Source organism: Halichoeres trimaculatus, unplaced genomic scaffold (assembly GCF_033239565.1).
Source record: "Halichoeres trimaculatus isolate MK-OKI-2021-1 unplaced genomic scaffold, fHalTri1.1 fHalTri1_scaffold_1, whole genome shotgun sequence".
In the NCBI taxonomy this organism is placed as follows: Eukaryota; Metazoa; Chordata; class Actinopteri; order Labriformes; family Labridae; genus Halichoeres; species Halichoeres trimaculatus.
In genome coordinates this window covers 3,962,008-3,983,882 of record NW_027437179.1, presented here as the reverse complement: position 1 = coordinate 3,983,882, position 21,875 = coordinate 3,962,008, and the positions used below count along the sequence as shown (strand labels likewise).

Sequence of the window (21,875 nt, the reverse complement as noted above, 5' to 3'; positions counted from 1 at the left end):
GAAGCACTGCTATAAGTACTGGTTTATTTATGTTGACCTTATACATTGGATTAAAACCAAAGTCTGCCGGAAGAAAAAACCTTGATCACTTGTTCTTTGATACAGAAGAATAAGCCAATAAGTGCTTCAGGTATTTTCACTAAAAAAAACATCTTTTGAGTTTCTTTCATCATTTAATGCTCGTGTTTGATCTGCATTCATAGATGAAGTAAACTCTGGGAACACAAGGATTGAAAGGTTCCCCTGAGAGGTGTTCTGTGTTAATCAGACTATCAAATTGACCCAACTGCCGTGTCTTTCTTCTTCTGCATCTCATCTCAGTGGAAGCCAAGTAGCCTCACAAAGATTCTCAGACAAAAGCATAAAAAAATGAGACTCACATGCAAAGGTTAGACTGGCCTCTCGGCTGACGATGGTCCCAAAAGAGTTGGAGGCCAGGCACTGATACGTTCCAGCATCTTGGTCCTTGTTCAGATGGCTGATTCTGAGGTTGCCTCCAGAAAGGCTGTAGTGGGATCCAGATTTGGGACTGATTTCTGTGCCATTCAGTTTCCACCTGAAAAATAAATCAAGGAATTAACATGTAAATTACCAAATTAAATATTGTTTAGATTGGGACCAGGATGGTGGAAGAATTCCAAACACGGAGAACGTGACTGGAACATTTGATTGTTTTTCTACCCGAAAGAAATAGACGGCGGTGAGCGCCCAGAAAGCATGCCCTCCAGCTTTGTGTTAATCTAAGCAGCAGTGGAACAATGTGGTGCCAAGAACTTGACTCACTGAGAATAGATAGCATTGCAGGCCATCCATCTTGCCAGACCCCAGTCAAACAGCATGAAAATGCTGCTTAATCATTATGTAGCAGCAATTAAAACAAATGCCTGCAACCTTGCTTTCACACTTGTGCATTCTAAAGCAGTGCACATGATTATCATTGAGGTAAGAGGTGATCAACAAAGGGTGCAGTGTACTTAAAAGGCAACAGACTTTCCAATCCATCCTCACAGATGCACCTCATTAGACGTAAAATTAGTCATAATCAGTAATAATCCTCGGTATAACTTTTTCCTTCCAGAGCTAAAAAGAGAGCCGAGATGCACTGTAAGAAATGAAATAGTGATGTTCATACTCTGTAACTTTGTTGTGATGAAATGAGTAAAAACATTGACGTCTCAGTAGAAACTTAACAAGGTTGCATTGGAATAAGGTAACAGAAAGTAGCTGCAAAACACAGGTGATGAAAAATAACAATCTAACCTTAGTGTAACGCCTGCACAAAGACACTGTACTGTGAGATACTAAACGATTCATTTCATATCATCAGCTCGTATAAATCCAACTGTATACTTAAACGCGGTAACCCCAAATTTCCTCATTTTTTAATTGAACATTCTCGGTAGCCAAACTTCAAAAAGCTGCCACTTCATGCTTTGAAAAATTATCATTAAAAAAATGTTTTTGTTGTGACATTTTTAACTGTGAGTGAGGAGGGAACCCAGTGAGACTCAGAATCACTGACATGCTGCTTGGGGGCATGTGCTGTCTGTGCTCTACATGGAATGAATTGTGCTTAATGTGGCCACACTTTGCACTGACCAGCTGCCTGTGCTTATCATGGCATGTACTGGCTGTCTGTGTTCTACATGGAACAGGCAACCTGTCTTCACTCACTTCACTTTTCTGTTCTTTCTTTTCCTTAAAAAGAAACAAATCAAGAAGAACAGAGCCCTTTAAATATTATACTTGTATTTTTTTATTCATTTATTATTTTTTTGAAATTATTTTTATTCTGTTTGTTTTTATATTTTAGCTGGGGGGACTACCAATGGAAATTAGCTTGGTAGCTAGATTTGGGTACATTTACATTTTATTTTTTTAAAGTGTGTATGAATGTACATTGTCCCTCCTTATCAAATAAACTAAATTGAAATTGAAACTGCGTGGCATAGAGTGGCTGTGTTTTGAGTGTGGCATGGACTGGCTGTCTTTGTTGAACTTGGCAGGGACTGGCTATCAGTGTTGAACGTGGCATGGACTGGCTGTCTGTGTTCTATGTGGCACAGACAAGCTGTCTGCACTCCACATGGCACAGAATGGTTGTCTGTGGCATAGACCGGCAGTCTGTGCAATACAGTGGCCTAAAGGAGCTGCCTGTGTTCTATGTGGCACAGACTGGTTGTCTGTGCTAATCATGGCATGGACAATCCTTCTGCATACCATGTGGCATGGACTGACTGTCTGTGAGTGAGGAGGGAACACAGTGGATGTAAGACCCTGCCATGACTGACACATGGCATGTCAGAGCCCCATTGCACAAACCATGTACCTATTTTAAAGTTTTAAATTAGAATTAAATCTGAACTCTTTTTTTTTAAAGGTTACTTTAAATTACCAATACTTGGGTGGGTAACGCTTTATATTAAGGTCCTGTAATAAGCATCAATAAGACCTCTGTAAGTACTTATAAGATGCTTATTAACATTATTATTTGTTTATAAGACTATATAACTGCTTAATAAGTGTTTACTTAATCTATAAGCTATATGGAACCTAACCCTAACACTCTTTGTTTTTTGTCTTCTGCTTTTGTCTCTCATGAGCCCTACCCCAGCCCTCCCCCTAAAGCTAACCATTCGGGGCCCCATGCCTAAACCTAACCTGTGGAGCCTCACGCCTAACCCTTACAATGACCTTATTAAACACTTAATAAGCAGTTATATAGTCTTATAAACAAATTAAACTGTGAATAAGCATCTTATAAGTACTAAAAAATGTCTTTTTAATGCTCATTACAGGACCTTAATATAAAGCGATACCCTTGGGTGATATTTAAAATGGAGCACAGACTGGCAGTCCACAGCTGGTCTCATACCCACTGTGTTCCCTTCTTACTCATGGTTACTAAACAGAGTGTATTTATTTATCTCTGGGATTCCACCAGTACAGCTAAAGGGTCGCATTAACACAAGCTACCACATTAATAATGTTTATTGGTATGCAGTGTAGTAATATCATGTAGCTTTAGAGTCAGATAGTTCAGTTACATTTACTTCACATGTGTTGTTCACACCAACAGTCTTTTATGTGTCCAATTTAAACAGCAGCTTGTGAAACCAGTCGACATAACTTAAGTAAAATCAACATTCCATTTCTTAGAGTGTGCTGCTATGATTTATCGTTCTGTTCTGCACAGATAGACGAGCGTTAATGGGCCGTTCATACCTCACTGGAGAGCGGACAATGCAGATTTGATTAGGTAACTTAGTGGTTGATTATCCCTGTGAGGAGAAAGTCTAAATTTCCATCGGCTTTGATTTTGTCATTTTCCTTGAATGGTTCCAGGTTCAGTTGGGGAAACTGTGCATTGTGTCATTTGTAAAAGAAAGAAGCTTTGATGAGGAAAAAATGGGGATTTGCTAAAGCCCCTTTGTACAGCAGACAGAAGTTTTCCAAAGCTGTTTTTGTGCCCTGCTACCTCCCTCCTCGCTGTGCCAATATGGTCCTTTTGAGGCAGGGGAACCTTTCTGACAGTGGTGTTGCATCATCATTATAGCATTTCATGCTACTTTGTGCTAAAATTTACCATTTGGATTACTCTATCTTCCTTCTTCTGTGGCAGAATATGAACTTCATTTGGTGCTGTGTCCACTGCAGTTGTTCCAGAGTCCTCATATAATACACAAGCAGGAGATGATCACATGAAGAACAAAGTCAGTCAGAGTTAAATCCCCCCTACCGGCACTGAAGTGTCGAACAAACAGCAGAATATCTGTGAGCCGGGCACTGCAGCACTTGAAACGCGCCTCCCCAGACTTTTTCCTTTAATAGACAAAATGTGTGGCACAATGGCGTTTCATGGCCCCTCTCCAGTTCAGCCGTAAGTAAGTGCACGCTCTCCAGAGCCTTATTACTACACACAATAGAGAAGAGCCTGGGGGGTGGTGGTGGCTGCGGTCTCATAGGATTACAGACCCGATTCATTTGCAGCTGAAGTGAAGCACACGAAAATCAACACAAATATTTTACTGCCAAGAAACACCTTCAACCCAAATGAAAAGGCAGAGCGGACAAAAAGGAGAGCGATGCCCTGGACCACATCATCAGACTCAGATACAGGCTCACTTTGTTTCTGAAAAGGGATCGGGCACAAATAAAAGCAGCCTTCCTCTCTGTTTAATCGCTCATTGAGGCTCAGGATTGTATGATTTGAAAGGGTTTGAACGGACGAAGCTTGAAAACAAAACTAACCCTAACCCTGTCGCAAAACAGGAGTTTCATGATTTGTCGGAGTCTTTTTGAAAACATTACAGCGGGGTGCTAATGAGCCTAAAAAATATTATGATTCATCTGTGTGTGTAGCCATGTCCCATGTAAAAAAAAAGGGGTAGATAATTTTCCACTTATGAGAGAGGTGCTGCAAAATCCCAAAATGTACCCATTTGTGAATGTGTGGGCTAATTAAACACAGTGGTAGTTAAAGATAATTGCCAACCCAGGGCTGCCACTTCTCTTTGGTGACAAATTAAAAGCCCTATGGCAGCTCTTGTCACTGAAAGCCAATTAGAAATAACTGTACGCTTCTAAGAGACAGATACTCTAATTTCTTTGAATCTTTAACTACAGATAAACCAGGACCAGTAAAGGGAGCAGAGTTAGAAACAGCACGAGCACAAAGTTCAGAGACGTCACAGGGTGTGTCCTCCTCTGAGGGAAGTACAGCGCAACAGATTACACCAAACATGCATAAAGTGGATGATTTAATAATTCTATTTACAGTGATTTATGCTGGCAAACAGGCCTCAACAGCAGTTCCATTTGTTAGGCACATGCTTTATGTAATCATGTAACAACAGGCTGTGTACACAGGCATAATACCACACCATCTGGCTCGCGTGGCTGTGGATGTTAGGCGGTCTGTTCCTTTTCTTGAGCCTTGTGTTTTAATTTCTTAAAACAATACAACCATGTAGCATAAAGCTGCATGTTTGCTCTGGTCAAATTCAGAAGTTCAATTACATATTATTACCCTATTCTTATTCTTATTATTCTTATTATTATTATTATTACTCCCCTCTGTGCGCTGCAGGACTGAGAGATATAGAAGATCGTTCCTCCCTCCAGCCATCAGAGTGTATAATTCTTTAATTGGAAGGGGATGAATAAAGTATATTTTATCTTTATCTTTTATCTTTTGTCTTTATAATAAACAAAATTTAACACAGAAACACCTGGGGAGAAGTACAAGGCAATACCAGCAGTAATGCCTCTAGATTAACAACCTGGATTGTGTCAGAAGGCCACAATGTGAACTCAATTTTGCTCAAGATTAGCTTTTTGTAATTATGAAATGCTCTTACTTATGTATTTGATTACTGGTAACCAGAAGAATAGGGATATTCTGTAAATTTGTGTGTAAATATGCAAAACTATGGTTTAGCTCAAAAGTTTTTAACAATAAAAACAATAAATTCATTGGTATTTCATTTTAGTTTGAGCTAGACATGCACCTGATTTCCTTAATTTTGGGGTATCAGTCATCGGTGATTAGGGATCGGTGATCGGCCCATCCTTACATATGAAACTGAAACTCTTATAGACAGCTGGGAGGGTCTGACTGCCCGCCATTGTTGCTTTTTGCTCTAACACCTAAAACTCAGGACACTCTATTGGTTGTTTAAATCAAAACATAAAGATTTTATTTTTTCACAGGTATTGTTCAATGATTTTCAATAAAATAAGAACTGGATTGAAATGGAACATCGAAGGTATATGCTGTCAGTTATAAAAAAATAAATAAAAATCAGTATCGGCCCGAATTGGCATTGGCAGGTCAGGCTTTTTAAAGATCTGTGATTGGTGATCGGTGATCGGCCAGAAAATTGTGATCGGTGCACCCCTAGTTTTAGCTTGTTAGTCTCCAAAAATACAGAACAACAACAAAAAAAAAATTATAACTTCAATGTTTTTCACTTCATTCTTCCTATGGGGTGAGAAAAATCTTGTCACTCTTGGAGGAGCTCATTGAAATCTGGATCAATTTCTGAGGTGGATGTGTGAGGGGACGGCTGATGAGGTGATGAGATGCAAGTGTGTCCAAACAGAAACAATCCACGCTTTTCAAAATGAAAGTGGCACAGTTGTGTTACATGTGTGGCATAACTTGTACTTTTAATTTTTTAATTCCAATTCATGATTGACATCATGTGAGCCAGGCAAGGATGCCCAAGGGGCCAGATGTGTCCCAATGGTCATATTTTGTCCATGTCTGCTCTCGAGTACTGATACCTAATCAGGAGAAAAAGGCAGTGGTGTGCGGTCAGGGCAGGCAGGGGAGGCAGTGCCTTCCCTAGGCTAACAAGAAAAAAAACATTTTTTTAAAAATAAAAACATATATTTTTTCAGTTGTTCGTATACAATTTGTCTTAATTAAAAAATAAAAAAGATTTGTCAATAAGAGGGAGGCTAACAGAGGGGATGGACAGCGTTTCGCGCTGGCTTCATGCTTGTAATGTGCGTCGGAGGCAGAGACTCCGAGAGAGAGAGAGCGACTTTTTACTTAAAATCACAACGTTTTGCAGGTTGGCGCGTGCGTACTAAGGTCTCATGCTGATTAACGTGGGCATCGATGAGGCATCTCTACCTCTGCAGGTTGTAATACCGCACCCTCTTTGAGATCTCGTGATAATTTGTTAGTGCAGACGTTTGAAAGAGTATACCGGAGGTGCCTGGCCTGTGTTCTCGTGTTGTTGAGATACGGGTCATTTTGTTTGTATTTTGCTCTTTCTCCTTTGATGTAAATCCTGTAGAAATGCAGGTGAACGTATGTTTCAGGTTTTAATTGGCATTTCGTCTTTTTAACTCCAGGACTTCAGTCTGTCTCTGAACCGTAGATGGGAAAGCTGATTAACATTTATTTACTTGGCTCGTTGCTGGTAACCGGTGTCTAGGAGTCCGGGCCAAAGTGAAGGAAAAGACTAAAGAGGAGGAAAAAAAGGTGCACAATGTGCACAACCGCACATTTATTGAGGAAACAAAGAGCAAAATAATGTACTCCCACCCCACACACACCATGCATGCACTCAGACCATCTCTCCTTCTGCTATGTCACACGCCCTCTCACACACACATACACACACACACACACACACACACACACACACACACACACACACACACACACACACACACACACACACGCACACACACACACACACACAGCACAGACTGTCACCGCGTTACCCATGCCTGTTTTTTTAATTTTTGTTTTGTTTTGCTTTTCGTAACTGTCATGCCAAGACCTACAAAAACTCTCTGATCATCATGGTGACATTCGCACAGAAAGTTAGGTCATCTGAGTTAAATGTTGTATTTGGGGAATTTAAAGGGCACATACTTAAACAAACTTGTTCCACATTTTTATTTTTATTTTTGTCATCTTCAAATGTTGGATGTGTACACTAGACACATTGATGGTTAAAATTCATTAAAGGGTTTCTTGTAACTAGATGGGTGTGGCCACAAACAACCGGGGCGTATTTAGTCATTTGGGGGCCCAAGGCAAACCCAGTCAATGGGGCCCTCCATGTCCTTGTATCTCATCTTCCTCAGAGCTAGACTGGCCTTCCCTGGGTCCACTGTCTCTTTCTGAGAATCAAGGCATGAGACAGTGCTAATCTTGTACATGGTAACTTAATGCAACTAAAAGCATTTCCTCAAGTTCTGTACTTTAGTTTGACTTTGAAAATAGTGAATACATGATTTAGTCCACTTTGTCCTGGGTTTGAAATCTTTTATGGTGAATTGACAGCTTATTTGTCCCACAGGGGGGAATTTACAGAGTAACAGTAACAAACAAGAAAGTATGAAGTGAAAAACATTACAATAGGTAAATATTGAAAAAAAATAATTTAGTAAAGAAAAAATAGGTAAATATCAAGCACAACATAAAACTGAAAAAAAATCTACTGAAAGAGGTGATATTTACTGTTACCATACTTTTTAAAGTTAATGTATTTTTATTTGATCCCTGTCCAGTGAGTTCTGTATCCAAAAAAGAGATTTTGTACAATAATGTTTATCACCAACTCAAAAAGTTTGATTTTGAGAAAGTTATCCTGTTTCCTGGGCTAGATAAAGTCCTTAAAATCCTAAAAGTCTTATATGTTTATCTCAGATCTCAGAGCAACATTGTTTTTATTCCCGACTTGGCTGAAAAAAAGATAAAAATGGGAAATGGTTACACGTGTACACATGTACACGTGTTTTTTACCACTTTCTTCCTGAATCAAATTTTCAGAAGTGTTGTAACATGGAATAGCCCATTGAATAAGAAGGGAGGGGGAGTACCCAAAACCATCATTAAAGATTAAGCCTTGTGATGTATTTGAAGCATGTGAAGTAAGATTTAGAAAAAAGAAATGCTTTCAACTGAAGAGAACTTCATAAATCAGTTTCTAAGAGATGCTTTGGGGGCCCCTGGGAATCCTGGGGCCCCAGGCAACTGCCTGTGTTTGCCTAATTGTAACTACGCCCCTGCAAACAACCACAATGATTTTTTTGGCCAACATGCTAAACTTAGTAGCTGTCATGTAAAATGTTGGGCCCAAATCAATACATACATATTCAGTGTCAGTCCGAGTGTAACTTTAAGCTTTTTGTTCACCTTTAACTACAGTGCCCCCTACTGTCAACAAGAAGTCATATGTTCTGTGATTAAATAAGAAAAAAAAAACATCTCCCTGTTTTAACAAATTCTTTTTTTAACTATGCTCAGAGATCTCTTTCAGGCCTTCATAAAGCATCATTGATCAGGTCATGTCTTGTAGTTAGAGGGTGTGTCTATGTGTCAAATTCTAATGGCTCGCCATGAATTAGGAAGTCAAACACGATCTTTCAAATACATTGTCTAATTTTGACCAAAATTAACACACATGATCACAGTCCCACTTTGGAATCATGAACACATGCATTTGGGTGACAGGTATAGCGCCACCTGTTGATATGTACTCCAATAAACACCTTTAAACTTGCTTCAAACCATCCAAATTCTTCAATGACCTCTCACCTCCATTACTGAAGATGATGGATATATCAAAGTCACGGCCATCTACTGGTCAAAAGCATTACTGCAATATACTTAATGTTTAAAATGTCTCATGTATGTTTGCTGTAGAGACAGAGCTCATCTACATACATGGCTTTTTACTGAGAATCAGAATCAGAATCAGATCAGAATCAGAATACTTTATTGATCCCTAAGGGGAAATTAAGGAAATAATTGATTAATTGAGGAAGACCTCGCTGCAGCAACATGCCCTACAGGCACACAGGGCCTGCTTATCACCACTTATGGCTTTAAACAGAAAAGACTAGGGCCCCAGAAACACTGACACATCATATGCAACATGATGCACTGACAGAAAATCAGACATGTTAACAGCACTGTGAACACATGTACAATGCAAAGTCTGGGGTACACGAACCCAGAAAATTGCAGAGACACAAAAAAGCTGTACATCTCATCATCACACACAATCGAGGATTGTTAATGTAATTGCCCCAAAGGAAAAGACGCTGTTTGATGAATTCACTCATTATTCAAGCACTAAAGGACAGACTCTGCTGTGGTAGACTGTTCTGAGGGTCACAGACCTGGACACTGTGCAATTAAACCTGGCTGTTGTCTTTCCATTGACAGAAAACACTGCAAACTGTTTTTTTTTCCTAAACGGATTATTGTGGTAGTGCCTTGTTAGTTGAGCAGCTAATGCTATTCAGCCACATCTGCCTGGAGTGGGGCTCTGAGATCCTGGGGGAGTGTCAGTGTGAGACACAGTGCCAACATTTCAAGTTTGAATGGGCTTCAGTGGGTTTGTTTCGGCCTGTTGAAAGAGAAGTTAGATGTTTTTCCTCACAGTGTGGAGTGGCAGACTTACCAAGAAACTCCCATAATAAAACTGGAAGTGTTGACCACCAGTCAGCAAATGACATGATTCCAGCCCGATGATGACACAACAACCTGTGCTTTTGTTTGGCTATCATGTAGACAAGTATACAGTATATGTGTGGCTATGTGTATGTATGTTTCAAGTTTCTTCTTTTCTCTTAAGATGAAAGGTTAAAAAGGCAGAGAGGAGCTACACTGACTGAGAGGTCAGAAGGTTTTCCACTGAATCAGTGTGAACAGGCTTTCAAAGCAACACAAAGACAAACACGCTGAACAAGAAAATATCTCCACCACATCTGTCTCCTGTAGCTGTCAAGATTCCTCTAGTCACAACAACAACAACTACACGAACTGCTGGACATAAACAAAACAAAACAAGGACCCTCTCACCAGATGCAGTGCAGTCATGCTGGATAAATCGATAAAGGAAAGATGGACACACATCTCTGTGAGGGTGTTATAAAGTGGATTCTTTGTCCTCCATTTCTCTTCCCTCCTGTCTTTCAGAAACAAACATCCTGTTTGGAACAAACTGCTGCTGTCAGCCAAAGTAAATCACTTAGTACAAAATGCGAGTTCCCGCATGTTGTAAGTAAGAACTTGTTATGCATATTAAATGCAAGAATTTTAATATAAAATGCAGTGTTGTTACGTAATGAATTGAACATTTTTACATTATCGCATATTCGGGCATTATAATGTGGCGTTACTATGAGGTTAAATTTGTGCCATCAGAAACTGAATTTGAATCAAAATATTGAATTTGAAAAAGCATGATGTGAAATGGAATTTAATGTATTGAAATTGATTTTATTTTTTAATTGAATTATTTTTTTTATTTGAATTTGAAATTGTATTTTACCTTTGAAAATCCAACTATTTTTATACTTTCAATTAAAAAAACACAGAAAAATTAAACTCTTTTTTTATATGTGATTTCATTCAGCTCTATACCGGCTATCCCTTTCGGGGTTGTGGGGCAGGTGCATGAGCCTTTCCTAGCTGTCACTGGGCGAGAGGCGGTACTGGTCGCCAGTCGATCGCAGGGTAACATAGTTGACAGACAACCATGTGTATAATGTGATTTCAAACTTGATTATTTAGCCGCTGGTCTTCAGCCATCGTTGAACTGACAATCGTCCCGCTCAGGGGAAAGGGAGTACAGCTAGACACAACACAGGAGAGTCCGGGGTTGTGTAGAGGTAGAGGGTGTCTGTGAATCTGTGCTCGATTAGTCTCCCTACAGGCACAAGATGACGTAACGGTCGTGTCACTTTGAATTTAAATTGAATTTTAAAACTGAATCTGCTTTTTGTGAATTGAAATTGAATTCTGTGTTTTTGAATTTTAAGTTTAAAAAAAGTTGACTCAAAGTATAAAAAGAGTCAAATTTTCATAGGCAAAATACAAATTCAAATTCAATTAAAAAAAAAAAATGTTTTTCAAAACATTAAATTCCATTACACGTCATGCTTTTTGAATTCAATATTTTAATTCAAATTCAGTTTCTGATGACACAAATATAACCCCATACATTACAAGGCGTGCTGACTGTCCAGAGTGAAGTGGACCAAAAGTTGGACGAGTTAAAAGCCAACTGAGGCAGAGTTAAGATGCTGATGATGGCCAATGCAGCAGTGATGTTACACAACTGTCAGGCAGCCAAAAATATAGAGTAACGTAGTGTAATGCTGAAGATCACGTCTGAGAAAGTAGAAAATGAAGCAGTTTCTGGCTATTCTTTCAATGATAAAAGAAAAAAAAATGTTACAAAGTAGGGCTGGGGGTTTTATGGAATATACACAATGTATCACAGATTTTTGCAAGTGAGATATATAAAATGACTATATCCCAACCATCGAGTACAACTTGCAAGCTAAATGTTTTCAGACGTCGGAATAAATTCTCTTCAGTGATTGTCTCGTTTCACTCTCTGCTGCTCAGCCGGTGCTCCTCTCGCAGCGAGCACCACCCCGACCAGAGAAATTATGCTGTGCATGCGTGTTTTGGTTTTAGGAGAGGAGAGAAGACAGGTGTTCGTCTCATCAGCCGTGGGTTGTGGGTTCCAGGGGCTTTTTTTCTTGAGTGTAGTTGTTGCTTATTTGGGTTTGCTTTGCTGCCTGTATGATCTCTGATTCTCTCCCAACTCACCACAACGAGAAACGAACACACGTTTTTGAGTTTCACTTTCGCTTTTCTGCGCACTCTGCGCGAGAAAAAAAAGCCTCCACCTTTCTTTTCTTGCTCTGTTTAGCTGGAGGAGCGGCAACGAGCAATCGAGGTATATGTAGCTTCTCTGCCGTTCTGTAGCACTGCTCCTTCCTTCTCAGCTCGGCCACACGCACTGAATCATGTGCACACCAGTGAAATGTACGCGCAGGAGGCGGGCAAAACGACGACGGGATTTGATTGGTTTACAAACAAGGTGTCCCTGGAAGACGATTGGTTGGTGTTTTCCCTGTTTTACTCCTGCTGTAGATAGCGGATATTTTCCGCTCTCATTTAAGAACACATCATGTATTTCTTGCCATCGGTACATATAGATCATTTAACCAGCATAACAAAAAAGTGTATCTAAATCAAACTACCAATCATACCTTTAATATAGTGATTTAGAGGAGAAATCAGAATATCAAGATATATATCATGTACTGAGATACAGCCTTCAAAAATCGAGATTTTGGATTTTGGCCGTATCGTGCTGCCCTTTTGGTTTTCAGGCTTTTTCTGAAGATTGGTTGTCCTATAATCAGGGCCGTCCTATACTCAGGTCAGTGCAGTATTAATTTTGAACACTGATAAAATGAACTGAATCTGGGGTCAGGTGTGTCAGATTAAGGTCTAAATCCATGCTGTGGAACCACACAGAGACTCAGACCTGTTATGATTGAGGGAACGGGGCTTAGACTGGGTCTGAGGCAGGAGAGGTCAGAAAAGCAGGTTGGGGAACTGTCAGGGCTCACCTCAAGAGGCCGGGGGGTAGGGAGGGGTTTGAGCGGGTTAGCCGAGAGGTCTCAGAAGCCAGACTCAGCAAGAACATTTCACCCCCCTCCCTACCTCACCTCCTCGTTCTGCTCTGCTCCTCGTCATCAAACTGAACTCTATTACTCTCGGGGTATTGCTTGTCCCAGTCCTGTCATGTCTCTTCTCCCTGCAAGCCTCCAAACTTCATCCTCTCGGCAGCCTTAAGCTCCAGTCTTAATTACTTTAACACAAATTATGTTAGGCTGGTGTGCTATGCTGGTGTGCTGATCTGAGTTTGTGTATCTATCATTACATTCATACAGAATACTTAAAGTAAAGACTTTAAACGTTTTACTTCAGAGTATGGAGTCAGAGTTTTTTCTGCAGTGTCTCCTCTTCTTTGGGAAAGCGAACAAACACCTTTGTGCGTCGTCACTTTAGTTTTATCGTGCCTGTGCTCACAAAGCGAACACGTATTTCCTCTGGTGGCACCTAATGTAAACACCGCAGCTCAAACTGTCACAATTTACTGCTGTGTGACGTGCAATTAATGAACTTTGAACATGATTTAGCTGTTGTCTGCCGGTGGCAACACATCTCGACAAAGCGGCAGCCGCGCTGACAGGCCCGCACAGCGACCTTGACAGAAAACAGCTGATTAGGTCATCCTCTAAGCTGGCTCAATCCCCAGTATAAAATGTACCAATCCTCCCAAACCTCACCCCAGCAATTTCAGTAAGCAAACATGATTGATTTGAAGTTTACTTGCCAGAGATGCTGCAACACCACGTAACACACTTCCAGTAGACTAATGGTCTACGGGAGCAGGGAGAAAAAGAGGGTGTAACAGCTGCTCTTTGAACTCTGTCAGGAAAAAAGAGGTTTGAGCTCCGCGCATGCAAAGCTTAGTGTGCAGTCCTAAGCCACAAATAGACAAGACACATTTCCAGCAGGGGGCTGAAAGGGAAATCCAGCACAAAATAGAACTCGTGTAATACACTCCCATGATCCTGATCAGCTTGGGCTTGATTTGTGAGGATGAACAAGTCTTTTTGAAAGCTGGAAACAACAGCGCCAAGACTCTCTTGTTGTCATATCAAGAGACAAATCCTGGAGCAGATTCACTGAGGACAAAAGGAGGACTGAGTGTGAGGACAGAGTGACAATATGCAGCGTGATAATACGGAGGCAAAAAGACACTTTCTCCTCTTCATCACTGCTACGACGACAATGCTGTAGAGCGCATTTGAAAGTACAAGATCCAAACACTTAAGAGTCCTTGAAAAGTCTGATTCACTGTCAGTGAGGCTGCTTCAGGCTTTGTCAGATTAAGACTTTACGGTTTCCTCTTTTAGAACAGAAATGTCATGTAGAGTGTACGGATTAAAGCGTCTGAGATGAGAAGAACAATATATGCTCCATGTGCTGGAGCTCATCCTTTTAATTCCTGCAATTTGGTTCTGACTTTACATCAAAACAGGACAGTGAAAATATTCATGAAATGACTTTGTTCTCTATCACCCACTGAAAGCATGAAGTCCTATTGTTCTAAGACTCACCTAAAGTCTAGTTTTCATTGAGGTGACTTGAGGTAAAATTATGTTCTGAATTATTCTGCAGTCATACTGAAATACATACCTGATATAAACTTTAAGAATGCTTTAGAAATTGCACAAGTTTCCATTTTGCACTGTTGGATCTTAAAAAGCTCTTAAGAAGACTTTCAAATGCAAGGAAAATGAGTTAGCAATTTATTGAACTGAACAAATAAACTAAACAACTTGTCCTGTTGAGAAACCCAGTCATTCCCACACAGACCAGGGCCCTCAGTCATGAACAGGCTTGGGGAGTAACAGATTACATGTAACGGCGTTACGTAATCAGATAACAAAAGAACTCGTAACCGTAATCCCTAACAGAACAGAAAAAAAGTGTAATCAGATTACAGGTATATTTGAAAAAAAAAAAACAGGGATTACTTTAGAAGGTTTCTATTTTAAAATCAAACGGGATAAACTATGATGCAGCAGACACATGCACAGTCAGCACGCATTGTGACACTTTTTGACACGAAACTACAACAAACCAGCACATGGAGCGACCAGCCTCGTGTAGCCTTGAGCAGTATGTAAACACAACGGGCTCTAATTTCATAGACCAGGCGCAAGCGCAGGCGCACCCGCCCTGCGCCAGTCAAGGCGCAGAGAGGTGCAATGGAGCATGTCCACGCCTCCCTCTCCGCGCAAATGGCAGAGAGGGAGGAGAAAAGCCGTGAGTGGGTTTAACACAGCCGAGCGCTGTTTTCACCAATCAAATGAGCGCCTCCCCTCGCCTTTAAATGCGCTGTGGCTGAGGCGCAGCGTCTGATTGGTCTGAATGATCCCCAACTCGCCGAAACAGTGTGCTGGAAAGACCCGGTAGCGGAGACGGTCAGAGCCGCTGTCCTTGCAGCAGGAGAATGGACAGCAGGGCACATCAGAGAACACAAAGCGCGTCTCTATGTGGGCCAGCTCCTGGGACAGATTTAATCTTTTCCTTTGTCATTAATAGGAGAACAAAATGAAGAGACAGTTACACAGCTGGCTTATCCATTCAGAATACTTTTGATCCACCTGCACTCCTGGTTTGTCATCGCCAAGCAGAACCAAATATACAGTATATACTGTATACTCTCCCGGTGTCTCCGCCTCATCCTCCTTACAATAATGTACTCCATCTTTTTAGAACACGTTAAAAATAAAGACTAAAACAGAGAAATATGGGAAATCACGGGTAAATCCTGAGTGACATACATTTATTTTATCTCTTTTTTCTTTGTCTTTTCTCTCCCTCTTTTATTTGAATTAAATGAAATGAGAGAACCAGATATACTCAGTATCAGATGTTAAGGCTGTTTATTGTTTAATTGTAAGATGTGCATCAAACTTCCAGCTGCCGTCAGGTTAACTTTCCATTATGACAAACGGCTTTAATCTGACATCAGATGTGACGGGACAGTTAATATAGATACAAATGTATATGCTGTTTCAGACAGATACATTAAATAGTGATTGCTGTGATTGTTTATTGCATTAAAATGTGCCTGACACTCTGGAAACCTGCCTCTGAGGCTTTGCTGACATGTGCGCATGTCACCAAATTACAGCTGCGGAAGGTTCGCTCCGCTTTGCGCCGAGGATAGACCAGGTTAGAGCTGGCGAGCTTTCAGCGCACTTTCTGCACTGTTTTTGGCACCAAATTGTCACTGTACATGAATCTGCTGACACCTCCCCCTGGTGCGCCGTCGACTCCACCTGGCGCGTCATCACACCCATCTCTGCGCAGACGGTCTACCAAATTGGCAAATTGGCAAAATTAACACTGCGCAGGGTGCGCCAGGCTTGTGCCCCCTGCGCAATCTGACTGCGTTCAAAGTAGGGCTGCACGATTTGGGGAAAAGGTGCTATTTGCGATTAGGTGGACAATATTGCGATTGCGAATGTGCTTGCGATTTAATAAAAAAAGTTGTGTCATGATGAGTCTACAGACTTGCTTGGTTGTCATGGAGAAATATCTGAATTGCATGTGCTGACATTGTGATTGCGATATCCCCTTTTGCGATTACGTAATTGCATGTGCTCACATTGCGATTGCAATTGCAATTGCGATTGCGATAATTGTGCAGCCCTAGTTCAAAGAGAGAAAGCTTTTTAGCCTTTTCATCATGAGGTCATGACAGAGTGAATACCTGACAGGAAATTACATCCAATCCACATTTTAGAGCAGATTTTCTCTTTAAAGACCATGGTCTTAAACTTTTGATCAATTGATGAACAGACTAGATCCAACAGTGCAAAATAGAAACCCATCCTTTTTTTCATCTGGTCTTCAAATTTTGATCAGGTATGTACATCACAATCATTAATAAAATAAGAACCAGACACAAAATTATTCCCCACAAAAACCTGTTATTATTCTAGGGCTGGACAATCAATCGGATTTTAACCGTGATTTCAATTTTGCCATCTGACAATCATAAAAACAGTATAATTGAAGAAAAACAATTAATATGCCACACAGTGTATATGTATGTAAGTTCCTGTGCTCCATAGCTCTTCTGTGTTCCATGTGCAGCCACAGCGAGTGTGTGTGACTTATGTGTATCAATAATACTGTATGTGCCACTTGCTGGTTCTTTAAAGTTGTGTTTAAATCAGTACTGAAGTTTTTGAATAAATGAATAATTGTGTTTATTAACTGTGATTTCAATATCACTTAAAATAATCGGGATTCTTATTTTTACCATAATCGCCCAGCCCTGTATTATTCCATGTTTTTATGATGATTAGCTTAAAAAAGCTGAAACGACAATGAATAATCCAGAGCTCACGTCACTTCAAAGAGGATGTTTAAAACGTGGTTTGCTCAGACAGAACCAACATCACTCCTCGCACATTCCCACGCCACCGAGCATCATCGAACACTTACGGAAATCATCATTGATCAATGAATCAGTGCTGTTCTGAGCTGCTCCATCCCTCAGCCCTCTCCCCCATGAATCAATCTCCTCATGAAAATCAGAAGATTACTCAGTGACATTTACTGCTGCCAAGAAAAATATGCTCATTAGATGAATGCAAAGGATAATTATACCAATCACACCATAAAAAGATTTTTCTCAAGGTAAATCAATGTAAAAATTATCCTGCCACAGTGATTAACACTGACACTTATATGTTTTTATAGTGATTACACTGACCCTTATATGTTTTTATAACTAGCATGTCAATCATCACCAACAATGCAAACATTCTTTGACCTCCTATCTAAAGCAGATTCATTTCTCCTTTAAATGTGAATCCCATTACTCTCTTCATTGCTGCTCATCTGTGGGAGAAGTCATATTCATATCACAAACAACCCGTTCAACCAGAAAAATGATGAATCCTCATGAGTTCATGGTCCCACAAATACACACACATACACACAAACACATACACACACACATACACAAACATCAGACCCTATGGTATGTTTTGAATCTGTCTTGTCAAATTCACTGATAGAGTTCTATACTTTCTTTTATCTCTTTTCTAGATCATCCCTTAAATTATCGACCCTTTATTTATGTTATGTTCTATTCTTTTGATTTTTTTTTTTATTTAGTTATTTTTAAATGTATTTGCTGTAATCATTAATCTCATTTTTTTAATTAAAAATCCCAACAAAAGCTTCCAGAAAATGATAAACTCCCCAAACTAAAATGTCACTCGCCAGCTCGACCGTATGTAGCATGGCTCGACTCTTGGCACATTCGGGTCACACTTACTCACAGAATCACTCGTACGAGTCACTCCCCAGCTCAAACTTACGTAGCATTACCATATTAGTCCTGGAAAGGTTCGTGAGATCATTTTCCTGAATGACAATTTGTTGTGAGGACAATTCATTTTAATGGAGGGGTGACTTTTTGATGACTGCTGACACTTTATTTTTATTTCACTATTGTTTAAGCTATTTCCATTTATTTTCATATTTGTCAAGAGGCTTTATTTTACTTTAGATTTATTTTACATAGTTATTTTTTCTAATGTTGCACTGTTTGAACTTAGTAATTTTTCTCAGTTATATTTATCTAATTCAATGTTATTTTATTTGTGAGTTAGAAAAATAAAAGTTTCTTTAATATATGTTAATCTTTCACTCTTTTTTTCACATTGGAGTGTATTAATTGTCCTTTTAAGTCATTTCACTGTATGAATCTCCCTGAAATAGAGATTTCTATGCACTTTCTGGGTAACTGACTCGAGTGACTCAAATGACTCAAAAACCCGATTCACTTTGGTGAGTGACTCATTTAAACTCGACTCAGTAAAAAGAATCGAGTTTCCCATCTCTAAGGTGATTTTTCATGCTGGACATAAAAACAGCATTGCGAGGTTATATATTAAAAAATAAATAAGGTAAGATGAGAATTTTTATTGTTTATTATTAATTGATATTTCATTGATATTATTTAGAACATTAACACAAAAAAGTACTGAAAATTGGTACCATTGAGCACAGGTACCAATTGCCGGTACCGTGCATTGGTACTGTACCGTTTCAAATGTGAAAGGTACCCCTCCCCATATGTTACATATATATATATATATATATATATATATATATATATATATATATATATATATATATATATATCACTCTTTTTGTGCATATCAAAACACTGACATTTATAATAACTGAAGTGAAGAAAATTGTTACAGTCTCACTATGATCCCAACTCTTAGATTTATCCTTCAAGTAAATCCAGTGTGAGTGTGCATGACAAGAGCTGCCAGGACCTATCACAGTCAGGCTTGGTTTTCTTAGTGTTAGTTTGGGTGAAGGAGTCGGCCATGGCTAAGTCAGACGAAAGAGATTGGACCAGCTTAGTGTACGCCCTGCTCATGCTCCCCACCCCCGGAGTCTATCTTTGTGTCCTGATCTTGCTTCCTGACAGTAATCCTTTTGTACTCCTCACTGGATTATAATTTGTTCGGTTGTCCAGGTGGTGGTGGATGTGTGATATCTGTAGGGTTAGAGTAGCTTCCAGAACGAACACGGCACTGACAGAATGCTAAATGACAGACTCTGTTTATGTCTCTGTGTTGTGTTTCTGGATGAACTGTATGGGTAATACAAATTTCCACCAGCCTTCTCTGAAACTAAAGCTGCCAACTTACAGGTTTGAATACGGCCTGTTGAGGTGATGAGTGGTCCAGATTTGGAACAATGGAACAATGAGGGGAGCACAGAAGAGGATCGATTAGGTGCTGAAATCACACACTCACCTGTACATGAGTGGTGGGCTTCCCTGGGCCTCACAGCTAAACAGTACCTCCCTGTTCCTCTCCACTGTCTCCACAGGATACACGATACTGCCGGGCTGCTTGGTGAACACAGGACTCTGCAAGACGCTGCTCTCTGTGGGACAACAAGGAAAGAAACCACAGATAAATATAAACGTGGGCACCAGCGTGTTTACAAAACAGCCAATTAGTACGTGGCACAAACAGGTTGACGCTGTTCAAAGAATTTAAAAGGGCAAAACCGCAAGCAGACAAAACATCAATTTGGACTGTCTGTCAAGTCACAGAGGCACAAAGAAGAGGGATTTTAAGTGAGACGTGTCTTCGGCGGCTATTAAGGTGGTAATAGGATATAGAGCTTGATTTATGTAGAGCAATTATCCAGAAAAAGGCCTTCATTTGCTTCTGTCAGCCATCTTTTATTTGATCTTTTATTTATTTATTTGCCCAGTGATGTTGGGATTATGTGTCCTTGCAGGGTGTAATCACTCAGCTTCATGTGGTTACAGCGCTTTGTTATGATTAACACAAAAGAAGTCTCAGTTACTCCATTACGGTCTAATTATCACAGTGTGCTCCTCGTGCTCGGCTTTAGAAAGTACAAATGAAGCTTTGATGACATGGAACACGCACAAACTTAATCACTTTAACTGGATTTGACAGCAGAATTAAAATTATTCTTTGAGCAGAGGCAACAGCAATCACAGAGATTTAACATGTCAGTTTTTGTAAAATTAATTTGTGGTTTTGGTGTTGACAGATTTATCTAGATTGAGAGTTTAGGCTGGATTTTTTTATTCATTTTTTAAAAACTTCGACCTTGCACTAAAACTGTATCTCTTTGTGCACCCTTACAGATTCTGGCTGCAATAAAATGATTCTCCTTTTCTGATGACAAGGGTCTATCATGGGGCAGGACTGTAGTATGGGATCGCACCATTACCGAGGTAAACAGGTATGGTGAACAAACAGTTTGCAACAGGAAAAACAACACAATGCAAAACAGAAGAGAAAATAAAAAATCTTCTACCAATGGAAAGTCTGCTTTTATCACTTCTGGCTAAAACCGGGACAGGTCCCCAAATTTTCACTACCCTTCTGTTGGGGTGCCAGAAGTACAATTCGACCCCTTCCATTGGAGCGAGAAACACTGCCGGCCCTTGATTGGTTGAAAGAATTGTCACTTCCCATGCAACAGCGGTAATGAAGAACAACGCAAAACCCTGCCATGTTTCAAGCTTCTTTTCATTTCATGAGCCAAAAGCAACATCAGAGTAAGCTGTTTGGCATTGGCAGATAAGATTCTGCAAATATTTTCATGGGCACAACCCTAAAACTTAGTTCTGCTGCTCATCCCACAATTAAGGCCCTATTAATTCCCCGTTCATGGAATCGCAGAATTTACCAATAAAATCAGAATCTGCTGTTTAACACGGAATATCAAGGAAAATTAAGTGATGAGATTGAAATGCTGTCATTGGGACGAGAAGGAAAGTTTGTCTGGGGAAACGTTTCTGGGGACTCATTCATGCCACTACCTAAGCATCTCCTACAGACTCACTTACAAACTGTAACAGTTGAGATAATGAAAATGCCCCTTTAAGCCTCTATGGTACACATAGTGATGCCAGTTAGAAAAAAATGTTCTGAGTGTTGTTTTTTTCTTTTTTTTTTTGTCTTAAAATAGATCAAAAAAACATAGTATAAAGACATTTTGAGATTAAAATATTTTTTAAAGACATTTTTGGGGGTTTGTTGCCTTGAGGCAACACTGTACCGTAATGGTCAGTAATGAAAAATGAGTTAATTTTCCGAAACTGTTTTTGTTTTAAACACATGAATAATACTTGATGGCCTCAACACTATACAAAGTATGCCATAAAATACGGAAGCGTATTGCTTTCACTTGGAGAAAAAAAAACAACTCAGGTTTTTCAGAGTAATTTATTCTTCGGTTTGTTTTTTGTGGTAATTAATTTTGTTTTTCTGATTAATATTTTTTTATTGGTTTGTTTTCTGTTATAATTAATACATTGGTTTGTTTTTTGTCAAAATTATTTCTGTTTTTATGAGTATTTTTTTTGGTGGTAATTATTTTTGTTTTTCTGATTAATATTTTTCTAATGGTTTGT

General features: G+C 39.7%; 1 protein-coding gene across 4 annotated transcripts in view; it reads right to left on the bottom strand.

The window, feature by feature from the left end:
• The window catches only part of LOC141789969 (contactin-4-like), a 313,441-nt gene that overhangs the window by 207,084 nt on the left and 84,482 nt on the right, over positions 1-21,875 (bottom strand). For all 4 annotated transcript variants that reach the window (XM_074669582.1, XM_074669572.1, XM_074669591.1 and 1 more), the window contains exons 3-4: positions 19,726-19,858; positions 381-556 (exon numbers count right to left, since the gene is read on the bottom strand). In XM_074669582.1, coding sequence (XP_074525683.1) covers positions 381-556; positions 19,726-19,858 — 309 coding nt within the window. The remainder of the gene's footprint in view (positions 1-380; positions 557-19,725; positions 19,859-21,875) is intronic.